This window comes from Argentina silus (assembly GCF_951799395.1).
Source record: "Argentina silus genome assembly, chromosome: 13".
Classification (NCBI taxonomy): Eukaryota; Metazoa; Chordata; class Actinopteri; order Argentiniformes; family Argentinidae; genus Argentina; species Argentina silus.
Genome location: NC_139667.1, coordinates 18,041,605 through 18,057,748, shown reverse-complemented (window position 1 = coordinate 18,057,748; position 16,144 = coordinate 18,041,605). Strand labels below are relative to the sequence as shown.

Genomic DNA, 16,144 nt, shown 5'->3' with positions numbered 1-16,144 from the left:
TGCACCCCACCACCCTCTTCTTCCGTCCTTCACCCCCTCTCCCTCTCTCCGCTAGGCTGATTCAGGTGTGGAGGAGGTGTCCCCCCCGGAGCTGTGTGTGGAGGAGGTGTGGGGTGGAGCGGAGGGTCCTGCCTCCATAGCGGAGCTGGCTCTGGAGCAGAGAGGGGTCCACTACCCCCTGATCCAGCACCACTGTCTCCTGGCCTCCCTGCTGTACGCCGCCATGACCTTCAGTCTCAGGGTCAAACCTCTCAGCCTGTTCGACACCAAGGTGACATACATACACGCATACTGTATGTACACACACACACCACTCATATACACACGCACCACTCACTCACACTCACACACACACACACACACACACACACATACATATACACACACACACACACACACACACACACATATACACACACAAGCACATATAAGCACACACACACACATATATACACACACAAGCACATATAAGCACACACACACATAAGTACACAAATCATCTGCTCTCTTTCTTCTCGAACCATATCTGTCCACATCTCTCCTCTGATCGTTGTCTTTCCCTCTTTCTTCCTCCATTTTTCTCTCTCTCTCCGGTGCGTCAGGGTAAGAATGCTTTCTTCAGGGATCTGACGACCATCCAGCTGATGCCTAGTGGAGACATGGACCCTGGCTTGGTCTACCTCAGGCAGGAGGTAAGAGAAAGAAGGATCTCTCCTCTATGGAAATAGGCTAAGCAGAGTTGTAGATTGTCATCCTCTATGATTGTGTGTATGCGTGTGATTTTTTGTATGTGTTTTTAAATTTGAAATGGTAAAAAAAAACGAAATGAAACCAGCCTGCCTGCCAACATGGCAAAGGATTATGGGTTGAGTAGTCTTTCTGTGCGACAAGTTCTATGTCTGAACATATCTCTCTTTATTTGTCCTCCTTTCCCTCTCCCCCCTCTCTCTTTTATCCCCTCTCTCCTCCCTCTCCCCCCCCTAGTTCCTCCTGAGGGTGTTGACAGGGTGGGTGAAGACCCTGGGGGATGCCATGGAGGCCCCTGCCTCTGGTACAAAGCCCGGTACTGGAGGTGGTTTTGGTCCTGGGGCTGGGGCAGACTGGTGGCCCGCCCTGTGTCTGGAGCTGGGGCCTCTACTGCAGGTCAACCCTGACATCCTGCGTCGACACCTGGTGTGTGAGTTCTACAACCAGGGACTGGACCCCAGGGCTGAGGAGGTAGGGAGGACGACATATTGACAGGAATTATCTGTAGATTTAAAAAATTAGAATAATAAAAGAATTACCAGTACTACTTAAACTATGGATATCGGCACATAGTCACCATATACATTCGCCCCCCTACTGTACACCGTGTCCACACACACACACACACACACACACACACACACACACACACACACACACACACACACGTTACATACATGATTGTACACAGTAATAAGAACACAAACACACCTACAGTACACTCCATAACTACAACTACAACATCCTCTCTCCTAGGTGATGTTGGGGGTGGAGGACAAGGACGTGCTGGGTTCTCAGCTGTTGGTTCTGACGGGCCAGAGGCTGAGCTACGCCCTGCTCCACACCGAGACCCAGACCCAGCCCGCCATGGAGCTGCTGGCACGCCTGCCCCCCACACTCTGCACCTGGCTCAAGGCTATGGTGAGCCTATAACACACTATAACCTGCTATCAGAACTGCTTTATAACCACTTTATTACACCTGTCTCAAGGCTATGGTGAGCCTATAACCTGCTATTAGAACTGCTTTATAACCACTTTATTACACCGGGCTCAAGGCTATGGTGAGCCTATAACACACTATAACCTGCTATTAGAACTACTTTATAACCACTTTATTACACCGGGCTCAAGGCTATGCTGATGCCTATAACACACTATAACCTGCTATTAGAACTGCTTTATAACCACTTTATTACACCGGGCGCAAGGCTATGGTGATGCCTATAACCAAACTACACTTTATAACCTCTTTGTTTACCACCTTGCTCACGGGCTAGCTCCCTATTGAAATGGCACCTCCACATGGTTAGATGTCAACATGGCCACAGCCGTAAGCAGTGTCAGTGTCCGCAGCTGACAGAGTCGGGTGTGTATTCTGTCCCCAGGACCCCGGTGAGCTGCGGTGCCCATCGGTGCCCCTGTCGCAGAGCAGCAGGCTGGTGAGCCGCCTGATCGAGATCCTGCCGGAGAACCACACCCAGTACAGCCTGGCACTGCACCTCCTGGAGGCTGTGGAAGCACTGCAGGGAGAGGACTGAGGGAGGGGAGGGGAGGGAGGGGAGGGAGGGAGAGAGAGAGACAGCGGTGACGAGATACTAAAGGCAGTGGATGCACTGCAGGGAGGGAGGGAGGGAGGGAGGGAGAGAGAGGAAGGAAGGAGGGGATAGGGAAGATGGGCAGATAGAGAGATGGAGTTTCTACTCTTTTGAGGGAGGTGAGAGAAAAGAGAGTGAGGGAGATGGGGAGAGAAGTTAAAAAGAGTTTAGAATAGACAGTGTTTTATGACTGGTATAAGTAGCTCTTATAACCCCCCTTATGAGTCAATCATGTATTTGTACAGGAATGGGGGAGAAGTCAGAAAGGGGTAAAGAGGTAACTTTTTAAGGGAGGAGGTTCGGCTCCCGAGTTTTCAAGTTGATAAAAGTGTTGCATCTAATGAATTGTAAATGAAAGAGTTAGGGAGTGATTGGGGGGGGGGGGGGGGACATTTAGAATTGTTTTATTCAATCGATTGTTATTCTTGCTCAAACAAGTAGCATACAGTACAGTTGTATCTGGCATCAACGTAAAAGTCTTTATTTCTGGAGAGCATTATAAATGTGTGTGTGTGTGTGTGTCTGCGTGCGTGCATGAGAGCAAGCGAGTGTCAGAGGGCCACAGCGGATTGATTGGGAATCGGTAACGCAATTTCCTTGTCACATTTTACTTGTTGTATTTCCTTTTTACTTTACTGTCTGTCCACTTTTCACTACCTACCTACTACAGCAGTCCTGCACTGTCCATTCTAACCTACTCACTTAACACACAGCCAAAGAGTGGAGGTTGCCTGTGATGTGTGCCATGTCATTGTTCTGTTTGCCTCCCTCACTCCTTCTTCCCTCTATCCTTCTCAGACTTATAGAGTGATGTATCATATATTAAAAAAAAAAAAAGAACGGATCTTATTATTTTTGGTTATTTATGCGCAGTACTGTATGAACTGTGCCTGTACCCACTTTTTCTGGAGTTTGAAGTCCAGAGTAGCTGTCTGGGGGGTCACACGATGTGGAATAAAGAGGTGATGCTTCTCTTGGTCTCTGGTGTCTCTCTTTTGAGGGGTAATGCAGGGAACGGGGAGGAGGGGAGGTTCACTATCTCTGAACAGTAGTTCAAACAGAAGAGCCACTCTGTAGATAGTTTTTTTGATTGAGATTTCCTAACCATTTTGTCCATAAACGTCTGTGTCCCATTTCTCTACCCTTTTCATGAAGTTTCCTTTCCCACATCAATTTGAAAACATAGGGTTGTTCTAAGCATCTGCTTCTACACCAACCCGTTCTCACTTCAATATATATGGGGGAGTACAGAAGTGCAAAGTACAGAAATGGGACGCATAAATCCAAAGTTCAACGTTTATAGGTGATGGGCTCCACTGGCTTAGTGGAGTGTCAAAAGTAAACCCTATATTTATGATAAATTACCAGTACGGCTACCCCATATTAGGTTGCCACATGAAGTGTTTTACATTCAAACAAAGACATTCTATTTCTTCCACTCAATTCAACCTTTATTTAATAGGCTTCAATGTACAGGGATAGGAGATGTATACAGGAGGTTTGCATTTACAAGTAATCATATAGAAGAACATCCAAAAACCACCATCATCGCAATTTATCATCAATTCAAATAGATCATCTCTTTATCGTTCTTATCTGGTCACACAGTGACATACAGTTAAAGCAAGACTCCCATTTCAACACAAGAAGACATTAATAAACTGACAAAAACCGCTGTAACACAATACATTGTAATCCTCAATACACACACACACGCATACATATTAATAATAATAATCTTTACCATAGCCTGTTGGCTGGATTCTCTCAATAGCTATAGCATTGTAGTCTGTTTCTGTCCCTGTATACACACTAACATACCACTGCTTCGGGATTTTTTAATATATTTTCAGCCACTAAAATTAGCACTCACAGGCCAAAAGGATGGGTCCCCGTTTTACCTGATTGGACAGAGAGGAGCACATTTCTCCACTCCCATGCGGAAAAGATTGTTGCCCTAAAACTGAAGACTGTGTGGTCTAATGAGATAAGTAATCGATTAACATTATATCATGAACCTTACAGATGTAAGACAAAATTGTATGTAAGGAATTTGTGACAAAAATCCTATTGCATCTCTTTAAAGTGAAGCAACGTATCAGCCATGCCTTCTTAAAAGTTTGCTAGTGTGGATATTGTAACAGAACCACTGACTCGTGGGTTAGTGAGTGGAGGAAGGAGTATCAATAACCTTCCCAATCAAGGAAATCTTACAGATGCTTGCCATTCTTTGGAAGGTGGGGTATAAACACAGAAGGACAGTGTATCCCTTGCATAAGCAGTGCTTTACAGAGCAGTCGCCTAATAAATGTCAGAACACCTGGATAATTGTTTAATATGTTGGCTAACCGGATGATATAACAATCTGAAATCCGGCTGCTCAGTCTATGACATGGCACACAGTCATTGGTTGCTGCACAACAAGCTAGTCAACCTAGAATGTGACCAAGATAATCATTCCCTCGTTTGCCAAACAAATAAAAACAAAATGAGTGCTCTGTTTTAACCCATCCTCTCGACCTCAAAGTATCCACATCTTCTTCATGCCCTTTCCATGTCAGTTATGCAGCTGTAGAATTGTGGGTAATGTAGTCGTCTGTGAACACCAGTCAGTCTGTCTTTAGACTTGCTCTTGCCCCAAAGTGCATTTTAAAGCTAAGAATGTTTGCCATGCCTGGGCTAAATTGTAGCGAGAGACAGGGGTGAGAGAGGGTTGCTGGTTGGTTGGTTGGTTGGCCTAGTCTCATTGTGCCCCTGTGACGATGGTCTGGCAGCGCGGGCAGAGGCAGTCTGCTGAGTCGCTTGTGTAGCGGCGACACCGCTGGCACCGGGCCATGGAGGTGGGCACTGCCGCTACGCTGTAGGCACTGTCCTCGCGGATAACCCCACCTGACAGGACAGACAGAAGGAGGGAAAGAGTAAAGGCTTTGCCTGCTGATGTGTATCTATGCTAGCATTAGCACGATTTAACTATTTGTCTAACAATCAGACCATTTTCATGTATCCATGATAGCGTTAAAAGCTTGACAATATGACAGTATGTTAGTGTTTGCCTAGTGTTAGCCTAGCCTAGCTAGCTGTGGTAGAGGCTCAACCTCCAGACCATTAGAGTTTGCCTAGCCTATGTTAGCGTTAGCCTAGGCTAACCGTGTCCACAGGTCTTACCCTCAAGGTTGATGAGGAAGTTGCCCCTGCAGATGAGGGCGTCTTCGGGCAGGTCTCTGGGCAGGGCGCTGGCCAGGGTGACCCGTGATGACATCATCAGCTCTGTCAGCTGGGAGGAGGTGGAGGTGGTCTCCTCCTGGAGAGACTGGAGGAGACCGAAGAGAGAGGGAGAGGAGCAGAGGGGGGTTAGTTTGACGTTTATGTGTCAAGTTTAAACACAGTACGCAGTAGAATGCTCCTAAAAGTCACTCTAGGTATAAATCAGTCGCAGTGTGTTGGTAAGCAAGTATATAGTTATTCTCTTGGGACATAAAAACAAAGCACTTCCTAAACATTCCCAAGCCTTGCACTTCAAAGAGACAATAAACTAGCTTCCACACACATACCAGAATTTTCAGTTCAATTTGACATTTTCAGTAAATATATGTAGAGCATCTCAATTTCTCACCATAATGTATTGTATTTCTCAATAGTATTGTATCTTGACCAATGTATCTTAAGGTCCTTGTAAAGTGTGGGGCTGGGTATTTGCATCATTGTACTGCACACTATAGCACTTTATACAAACCATACATCACAGTATTGAATGTTGGATTTCTGTGTGTTTTTGTTGTGTTTTTAAAACGTCTTGACGTGTGCCGTTTTTAATGACGCGAAGCACAATAAAAGCGTTTGTTATCTTACCTCCATGAGCTCAAATAGTAGGCCAGGCTCGATGGCGATGGTGAGCTCGTACTCTGCTGCGTTGCGTCCTGGGATCGAGGACAGGAAGGAGTCTCTGATGGCACACGCCCCCTCCACCGCCTCCTCCAATCCTGGCCTCCGCCACACCGAGCTGCTCTTGATCCAGCCGCTCCGGAACAGGGTCTCCCCCGCTGGATGCACGCACACACACACACACGGTCATACATGGAGCATCTTACAAACACACACCACTCAAAAACACAAGTCACATCCACACACTGACAGAGATACACTCTTAGAATCCCCCCCCAATCTTCTCTCCTTTCTCACTGACCATAAAGCCATGTACCAACAGACCCCTGCAACAAGGGGGTGGGTCACACACACAACACTATTTTCATTTCTTTACGGACAGCCTCTCTCTCTCTCTCTCTCTCTCTCTCTCACACACACACAAACACACGGCCTTACCGTCGTGTCCTGGGGCATGTAGGTAGACCTCCTCTGCCAGATGAGGCAGGATAGGAGCGACGGAGCGGGTCAATCCGTCCAGAATCTCCTCTAGGACCGTTTGACACGACCGCCGGCCTAACGAGTTCTCAGGATCACAGTACAGCCTGAGTGTGTGTGTGTGTGTGTGTGTGTGTGTGTGTGTGAGAGAGAGAGAGGGAGAGAGAGAGAAGGGAAGAACACGAGAGGAAAGACAAATTTGAGCATTAAAATGTGGTCAGTTGTGGTTATCGTAGAGTTAGTAGGTATCAGAGGAGGCTGGAGGAGGGAGAAATTGGGAGGACGGGGCTCATGTGTTCGATACCATTCCTCATTCTGCTCCATGCATTACAATGAGCCCGTCCTTCGATTTCTGCCTCCGGCAGCCTCCCCCTGGTAGATTTAGTATAGGAGTGGTAGTGGTTGTTTTATAGTCCCAGTACCTGTCTTTGATGATGCTGAAGTAGAAACTGGAGAGATCTCTGGTGATGAAGCCTTGCAGGAGGCGGATGGCTCTGCCTGCATCAAATTCACTGTAGGCATCCGTCACCTGACACACACACACAACAACACTGTTAAATCACACATACATACACACATACACACACACACACACACACAGACACAGACACACACACCTTCATGCTGTACTCCCGCAGCAGGTGGAGTAGGTACTGGTCGATGTAGTGCATCTCTTTGGGGTCCACTGCCTGTGTGAGAGGGTCAAAATCCTGCAGGTTCCCCAACAAGAACTTCAGGGTGTTCCTCAACTAGGGAGGGAGGGAGGGAGAGAGAGAGAGAGAGGGAGGGAGGGAGGGAGGGAGAGAGAAAATTACTGTATGAGTATTACAGAGATAATACTATGATAGTTGGGTATCATTTAGATTGGTAGAGACATGGCGAGCTGACAGAAATGTACAGAAAAGAGTGTTAGTACCTTGTTGACGCTGTCTCTGGCTGAGTTGAGCGCGGAGGGGCCGATCTGGACCTCGGAGAAGACGTTGGACACCGCCACCCACCAACGCAACACATCTGCCCCATAGGGAGGAGACCCGTTGGGGCCCTGAAAGAGGAGGAGGAGAAGAAAGGGAGAGAGAGAGAGGAAAGAGGGAGGGAAAATACAGAAAAGGGACAAAAGGGAGTGGGGGGGGGGGAAATATGAGAGAAATAAAGAAAGAAAGAGGGAGAGGAAAAAGGACAGAGAGAGGGGGGGGGGTCATGGGCATTAGTAAGCATGCTGTGTACCAGAGTACTCAATTGAGTCTCATCAGCGACCTCTCACCTTTCCTCCGTTGATGACTGTGTCAGGGTCCACCACATTGCCTACAGACTTGGACATCTTCTCTCCTTTCTCACTGACCACAAAGCCATGTACCACCAGACCCCTGCAACAAGGGTGGTGTGGGGGGGGTGGGGGGAGTCACACACACACAACACTATTTCATTTTCATTTCTACAGACACCCACACCCACACACAGCCACACACACCCACACACTTAAATGTACAGCTCTCCCACTGACTTGTAGGGTGCCTTGTTCCTCACAGCCACACTGGTCAGTAGAGAAGACTGGAACCAGCCTCCTATCTGGTCCTTCCCCTCAACATACACATCAGCCCTCACATCTGACTCTGGATGTGAGAGAGAAAGAGAGGGGGGGTGGGGGGTGGGAATTAGTTCCGTTTGTATTTTTCCTTTCTTTTGTTCTCAACCCATCATTCACAACAAGAGGAAAGAGGGAGAGAGAAAGAGGGAGAGAAGTGGTTAGCATTAGTATCAGGAGGAATGTGTTGATTTGGGTCCAAAGAGGCTAGAAAAGTCTAGAAAGACAGAGACCACAGCCATTGTTCGTGAGGTGCGTGCGATCATGCATCAGTCAAACTCAGCCAAAAGTCTTGTCTTGCAGTGACATAATGAAATAGTGGAAAAACGCTTCAATATTTCATCGACAATAGTCATGCCTTGACCGGAGGCCCTTTGTGAACATAAATAGCGACTTCGCCAGCCCTTCAGAGATATTACTGGAACATTCCAAAGAGAGACAGAGACAGCTTTTCATAGCCACAGAGTGGTTAGAGAGACAAAGGGTTTGTAGACAGTGCTCCTGCCACAGACTGTAGCAACAATGCAGCCTTCAGGTGAAGATGAATGCCTGCTGACTGAAAGGAAAATGGATAGAAATAGAGGAATGTGTGTGTGTGGGTGTCTGTGAATCCTGGAAGAGAAACTGTAGTCAAGGTGCTCAGAGAGAGAGAGAGAGAGAGACAGGAGGTAGGGAGGGAGGAGGTTATGGTAGAAGAGAGGGTCTTGCGTAGGAGGTTATTAACCTGGCACCAGAGAAGCACGAAGCCAGCTGAGCCGTGACTCTGGCTGCTCAGAACCGTCCTCCTCCATGTCCTCTGAAAACACAACACAACCAAACGCCATGTTTCGGAGGAAGATTAGATCATTTTCATGTAATTACATGATAAAAAAAAAAACAACGGTATAACTTCTAAAACAATTCAAACAAAGCTTTGACAGAGTTGTCCTCAAATGAGAGGTTGTGAAGGACAAAAGATGGATAGCTAACCTTAAATGTAACACGAGGTTGCAGTCTGTCACGAAAGCTAAAGCTCTAATTTAATTAAAAAGGGGACTTAGCACTTTACATAAGTATAGAGAAAGCAATTGCTAATGGAGAGTTAGCATGACACGCCACGTAGGTAGAGAATAGAGATAGCATTAATTCCTAATCCGAAGACACCAGACAAGACAACCTTGACGCTAAGACACAACCTGAAATGGCGTAGCAGTAAAACTAAGCTCACCTTCAAAAACAGCAGCCCAGGATGCTCCGCTGTCAAACCAGATGTCCAACACATCGTCACCGCGCTCGTACTCCGTCACTGCTCCTGCTTTACTCTTAGATATTTGAGAAACACACAGGTCAGAACATCTCTCTTTCTCTCAAATACATAACTCAATGGATTCCTCAAATACTCTCAAATCAAAATGTTACCCTGTGAGAGATAAGAGAAATAAGGAGGCAGTAATGAGTGTACATATATATACACTGTATATTATACATATATATTTCCCTGCTGTTAGCTGCTTACCTGCTTGAGCACCTCTGGGGGCAGTAGTGAGTCCATGGGCAGCTCCCACCAGCAGTCACTGCCCTTCTCTGAGAACAGCTTGGACACATGGCCCACTGTATATCTGTAGAGACAGAGAGAGGTTAGAGAGGCGTGTGTGCGTGCGTGCGTGCGAGAAAGATCGAGTGAACCAGGATAGGGGTGTGTGTATGAGGGGTGTGTGTATGATTACTTGTTAATGAGGGGCTCTCCTGTCTCCTTGTGGTAGAACACTGGTATGGGTACGCCCCAGCTCCTCTGGCGAGAGATGCACCAGTACGTCCGCCGGTCCAGCATAGCCAGCAGGCTGCCCCGTGCCGATTCTGGCATCACCTGCACCTTCTGGAGCACGTCCTACAAACACACACGATACACACAAAGAGAAAGTGAGTCATTCTCTCAAGGTATGGGTCTTAGTCCGAGAGATTCTCAAACTTGTCAACAGTCATTATCGGTATGTAGCGGGCAGACAGCTCACAGCTCCTCCTAGTGGCCACGGAGTGCATTGCCAGTGCATGTAAATAGTGAGTGCCATTCTGTTGGACAGAGGGGGGGGGGGCTTTTGTATACCTGATTCTCTAATAAGAAGAATCATTCTATGTAAGACTAGACTCACCTGCAGGGAGACTCTCTCAATGAGTGTGAATCATTCACTATAAGAATCATTTCCAGAGTTGATTCTTCTCACCTTGGCCTTGTCTTTGAGGCTGGCAGTGTTGATGAACCACTGTTTGCTAGGTCTAATGACCACAGGCTGTTTGCTCCTCCAGTCGTAGGGGTAACTGTGGATACACTCCTCCTCCTTCACCAGAGCCCCGGCCGCCTTCAGCATGGAGATCACTGATACACAGGCAGGCACGCACATAGTTAGACACAGCAACACACACGTACACACACACACACGTACACACACACACGTACACACACACACACACGTACACACACACACACACACACACACACACACACACACACACACACACACACACACACACACACACGTTAAGCCAAACACACACACATATCTCAAATGCTCATAAACAAAGAGCCTCAGGCTGAACCCGTCAAAATATGCTAAGCGACCTCACACACATTCTGCCTCTCACAGACTCTTTCTCTGTACCTGTGTCGGTGCCTTCCCCCATCACAGACAGGTTCTGCAGCTCCGGACCCGCCAGCTCAGTAAACTTGCCCTCCTCATCCACCATACACTCCTGGGAGAGAGGTAACACACACACACACACACACACACAAACATCACTGGACAGGTAGTAAATAAAAACATGCAAATCAATAATTACAGTGACAAGACGGCACAGACTGGCACCCATATTTGTTCAGACAATTGAAAGAACGTACCACTGACAGTTTAAACTGTGAAGCCACACTGTAGTCCTCCATTCCATGGGCAGGAGCTGTATGGACCAATCCTGTCCCTTTGCCCATGGTCACATGATTGGCTGGTAATAATGGAACCTCCTTGCCAGGAATGGTGGGATGTTGGCAGACTCCACCCTCAAGCTCTGCACCTGGAGGGAAAGAGAGTCAGAGAAAGAGTTAGATCGACAGTTACAGTGTGTGTGTGTGTGTGTGTGTATGTCAGTGTACCTGTGAAGGTGCCCACACTCTCCAGTTCTGTGCCCAGCAGAGTTGCCAGGTTGGCGATGCACTCCGTGGCCACTAGGAGGAGCTGTGAGCTGTCTGCCCGCTTCACAACAGAGTACCTGAGGGGGGAAATCATCACTTATATTAGAGTACAAATAACCAGTCATGTTAGCAGTTTCTAATGATGGTATGTATGATGCAGTGGAAGCTGGTGGAGGTAGAAATTGGAGGACGGGCTCATTGTAATGCATGGAATGGAATGAACAATTCCTCATTCCATGCATTACAATGAGCCTGTCCTCCGATTTCTACCTCCATCAGCCTCCCCTGGTATGATGTTGCATGATGTGAAAAGGACAGGGAATGTGGATTATTCAGGGATATGTGTGTGTAGTACTTGTACTGTAGGTGGCAGTCAATAGCTAGACTTACTGGGCATTGGGCATGAAGCAGACCGCCTGGTTGGCTGGAATGGTCCACGGCTGAGTGGTCCACACCAACACGAACATACTGCCCAACTCCCCTGAGACAGACAGACAGACACACCGAGCAGTATGAGCAATATTCAGGGGCCCTAGAGGGTGGGTGTGTACACACACACCCACCCTCTAGGGCCCCTGAATATTGCTCATACTGCTCGAGATGGCCTCCTCTTCCTCAACATTGTCATTGAAGTTGCTTAACTATATCAGGGAGTGGGGAGGGAGTGGGGAGGGAGGGAGGGGGGAGGGAGGGGGAGCCTGAGGGTGTGTGTGTGCTGCAAGCGCTGGAAGCTCACAAGTGAGGACAACAAACTAACAGCTCTAGCTACAAACTTCTCCCTCAGTATCTTGTTTGCCTTATTCGTTGAATTTCGAATCTGAATTAATGAAATGAAAAAAAGCAAACTATTTGGGCTTTTCGAAAACATTTTAGCATTGCATAATACCATTTCAATAATGTTTTCTGTAACCAACCTCAACCATTCACTATCAATCACTTCTATCGTTCAGATGAAATCATTTGGTGTGATGAGCAAATAACAAAGGGATGAATGCAGAGAACAAGGTAAAGCAATTTCACCAGTTGTATTTAGATTGTTATTATGAGACACACGGATTTGTGTGTTTTGAGTGGCCATTAGGCTGGACATTTTAGCCAGACCTGGCAGCCCTGGTTGAGAAGCTCTACCTGCAGCAGCGGCCATCTTGGGGGGCAGGGTGACCAAGGGGAATGTGGCGTAGATGGCCTTGCTCACATGCTGGGGGTTATACTCCAACTCTGCCTCCGCAAGGGCGGTCCTAGAGACAGAAAGGGAGAGAGGGAGGATTAGAGAATTCTCAAATAATGACGATAAACAAGTCTTTATAAATGACCAATAACACAGACCTGCGTTCAAATAGCATTTGATATAATTTCAATAATGTATCGGTGCTTAATTCAGTTTGCCTGGCAGAATGGACTCAATGCTGCCTACTTGGAAGAGGGAGACCAGAACACTGGCTTGTAGTCTTGGTAGATCAGCCCCTGAAAATTACCAGACAACAACAAAGTGTTAGATGCTGATAGAGAAAGAAAGAAAGAAAGAAAGAAAGAAAGAAAGAAAGAAAGAAAGAGAGAGAGAAAGAGAGAGAGAGAGAGAGAGAGAGATAAAGGGGGGTGGGGGAAAAGAAAAACAGAGAGCTAGAGAGAGAGAGGTAAAAGAGAGCCACTATCACTTAAAAAGTACCACTCCTATTATCACAACCAACCCAATTGAACCCCAAACAAACCCCGGAACACAACACAAACAGAACCAAAACATAGCACAAAAACACTGCACAAAACACAGGACACACACCAATACTAGCAAGGAGGATCCCCCAACCCCCCTAACATGTTTTACATACAAACAATCAACCCCCCCCCTCATGAGTCGTACACACAGCCCCACCCAGACACCAAACATATTGAAAGAAAGAAAGAAAGAAAGAGAGAGAGAGAGAGAGAGAGAGAGAGAGAGAGAGAATGAGTCAGATCCTCTGGAGAGATCTGTGAGGTTTATATTCCCATCCCAAAGAGACATCCGAGAACAACCAAAACTGGCCTATAGCCCGGAATAAGACAAGAATAGAATACGCTAACCAATATGACCCTCATTCTCACTCCCCCAGCCATTCCAAATGTCTCAAAGGGAATAACAATCAAATAGAACAGAACAGAACAGAATATCTCCCACCTTGCTGTGCATCTTCTGAAAGACCTTGAGCTGAGCGGCCTCGTAGGCTCCGTCAAAGGTGTAGTAGCACTTGTCCCAGTCTGCCATCACCCCCCAGCGCTGGAACGCCGCCCGCTGTCTCGCTATGGCCCCCTCAGCAAACTCCCGCGCTGGAGAGGCGAGAGGAGAGAGTTATGGAACAAACCGTCACAGCGAGCTGACTTCCTGGTGTCTTGTGCCTATCGGATAATGTATCGATAAACAGAACACAGGACAAGGTGTGTGTGTAACTGCAATACATGAGAGCTAGTTACGGAATATTTCGTGCATTATCCGTGACCAGTACGCTTAAAGTTGTCCTCCACAAGTAGGAATTGGCTGGCCCACCACTTTTGTTTGTAATGTGAAAAGCGTGGTGTTGCGGTTTGTAAAAGTAACCGAGACAATTTTGCTAAGTGGCTGCCCTAAAACAATTAGTTCAGAGGTAAAATCATAGTAAGGTTTGAGGTTACAGCAGCACACAGACTTCTTTTGGACTTCGGAGCAGCAAGGGAGATGCATATTGCACTCACTAGTAACCTAATACGCTGCTATCTCCCAACAATTCCACTTCAAACCTAAACTGGTTGCCATGATGATAAACGGTCTCCCTGATTACTTTTACGACGCGCAATGCCATGTTTTCTGTGTAGCTTACCAGGAATGGTGGGCCATCCGATTCCCACTTGTGGAGGGCAGCTTTAAGGTAGAGGTTGCCCTGAACCACAGATGTAGGATCAGATTACCCTGCTTCTAATTCTACCCTTAATCATAAGGGCCATGGACAACATATCTGACCTTGAGTCAGTGGATAGGAGGAACTCATACTCCAGAAGATATGCTTTGAAAGTCCATACTGTCACAGCCTGCAGAATGTAAACAAACCTGGAGACAGACTTCAGCGTTACGATTGCGAACGAACGTAATGTGAGCAGTAACTATTTAACAGTAAATTCAAGTAATTCACTCAATAGACCATAAAGTTTAGTATACCTTTGGGCAAATAATAACCTATTTTACCTACTGCTCCGATTTACTTCTGCTAGCAATCATAACACTGAGGCCTGTCTCCAAAAATGATGAGTGTCACCAGTTATCTTTACATTCTGCAGTTTGTGACGTATGAGCTTTCATCGTGTATTGTATCAGCTATCTGTCCTCTGGTCTTTCACCTTTCTGTCTGATCTGCAGAGGGCTAAGGCCGCTGGTCCCTGGCTCTCCCAGAGCCTTTAGCTCGATGGGCAGTCCGTGGCAGTCCCAGCCTGGGATGTAGTGGACCTGCCTTCCTCTCAGCATCTCAAAGCGGTTCCGGATGTCTTTTAGGATCTAGAAAACAAACGATTGAAACATTGACAGTTACAAATGGGAGAACTGGTTGGTCTATGTTGCCACTCTTAATACAAGTAAAGAAAATAGTGATTGTATTATCACTTTGTAATCTGTAAGGTATGAACTACAGATACCTTATTGAGGGCGTGTCCGACATGTGGGTCCCCGTTGGCGTATGGGGGTCCGTCGTGGAGACAGTATTCCTTCTTGGCCTTTCTCTCTCTCTGCCACGAGTACAGCTCTGCAAACCCACACTCCTAGAAACAGATCAGATAACTTTGGATTTATATCACAGTAAGTTAATAGAAACCATAGCAGCAGCTGTATCCCATCATCATGGAGTCAGAGACCATGTGGGCGGGCAGGCATATATATATATATATATATATATATATATATATATATATATATATATATATATATATATATATATATGTGTGTGTGTGTGTGTGTGTGTGTATATGTATGTATATGTATGTATGTATGTATGTATGTATGTATGTCTGTCTGTCTGTCTGTCTCTCTCACAATGGCCAGCTAACTTACTAACTAGCAGCGACCTTATGACAGTTGACTTGGACTGACAGAGGTACTCTCCTTACCCGCTGAATCTCCATTTCCCGGTCCAGAAGTTTCTGTCCGGTTAATTTCATGGGGAATTCAGTGCGGGGAAGAAGCACGCTGTCGCGGTACTGTCCCTGTGCAGGGGCGGCTGAAGGCTGCGCGGTGCCTTCGGGTGAGCTGACATTATGACAGCAACTGGAGTTGAAGGAGAGTGCGGGGCGGAGTAGGGCGCCTGTACGGGCACTCGAACCCCATCTCGCTACACTCTGGCTAACTGCCGAAATCCGGCACAGCAGCATGGAGAGGCGAGTACGGTGTACTCTTTGTGTCTGCAATAAAGATACAGTTTTGTTTGTTTGTTGTTGAGATATGGATCTCTTCTTTGCTGTGTTGTTTAATTCCGAGCTCCTTGTGGCACTGTTTCTTCCGGAAGAATTGGAGCGAAACTACGGAAGCAACGAAGGGACAAAGATAATTGTAAATATCAAATCGCGTTTTCATTTCCATTTTTTATATTTTATATAGGTCGTCGCTGTGATCTTGTGTAATTCAATAGTGTAACATTTTTCACCATTGATCAGGTAGAGGTGAACATACAAAACAAAAGCAATATTGACTTGTATTTCTGCAGAA

At 46.7% G+C, this 16,144-nt stretch overlaps 2 protein-coding genes across 5 annotated transcripts in view; one reads left to right on the top strand and one right to left on the bottom strand.

Moving 5' to 3' along the window:
- Positions 1-2,287, top strand: part of rab3gap2 (RAB3 GTPase activating protein subunit 2 (non-catalytic)) — a gene marked incomplete at its 3' end in the record, with an annotated part of 16,450 nt that extends 14,163 nt beyond the window's left edge. For both annotated transcript variants that reach the window (XM_083683773.1, XM_083683774.1), the window contains exons 31-35: positions 56-271; positions 603-692; positions 985-1,218; positions 1,504-1,668; positions 2,135-2,287. In XM_083683773.1, coding sequence (XP_083539899.1) covers positions 56-271; positions 603-692; positions 985-1,218; positions 1,504-1,668; positions 2,135-2,287 — 858 coding nt within the window. The remainder of the gene's footprint in view (positions 1-55; positions 272-602; positions 693-984; positions 1,219-1,503; positions 1,669-2,134) is intronic.
- A 1,481-nt stretch (positions 2,288-3,768) lies between these two features.
- Positions 3,769-15,929, bottom strand: iars2 (isoleucyl-tRNA synthetase 2, mitochondrial). Of its 3 annotated transcripts, none has more exons than XM_083683388.1 (24): positions 15,550-15,929; positions 15,082-15,204; positions 14,791-14,944; positions 13,601-13,749; positions 12,860-12,909; positions 12,574-12,683; positions 11,836-11,926; positions 11,407-11,522; positions 11,158-11,327; positions 10,922-11,012; positions 10,487-10,638; positions 9,992-10,152; positions 9,781-9,883; positions 9,493-9,586; positions 9,010-9,081; positions 8,205-8,313; positions 7,965-8,067; positions 7,620-7,745; positions 7,321-7,452; positions 7,126-7,232; positions 6,665-6,810; positions 6,194-6,384; positions 5,510-5,654; positions 3,769-5,233 (listed from the first exon to the last, which is right to left on the bottom strand). In XM_083683388.1, exons 1-24 carry the CDS (start codon positions 15,808-15,810, stop codon positions 5,088-5,090), a joined length of 3,102 nt encoding a protein of 1,033 aa, XP_083539514.1. In that variant the 5' UTR covers positions 15,811-15,929; the 3' UTR covers positions 3,769-5,087. The 3 variants fall into 3 exon arrangements, with proteins under 3 accessions (XP_083539514.1, XP_083539516.1, XP_083539515.1); XM_083683390.1 differs by having other exon boundaries at positions 15,494-15,588; XM_083683389.1 differs by lacking the exon at positions 9,010-9,081.
- Positions 15,930-16,144: the final 215 nt, after the last annotated feature.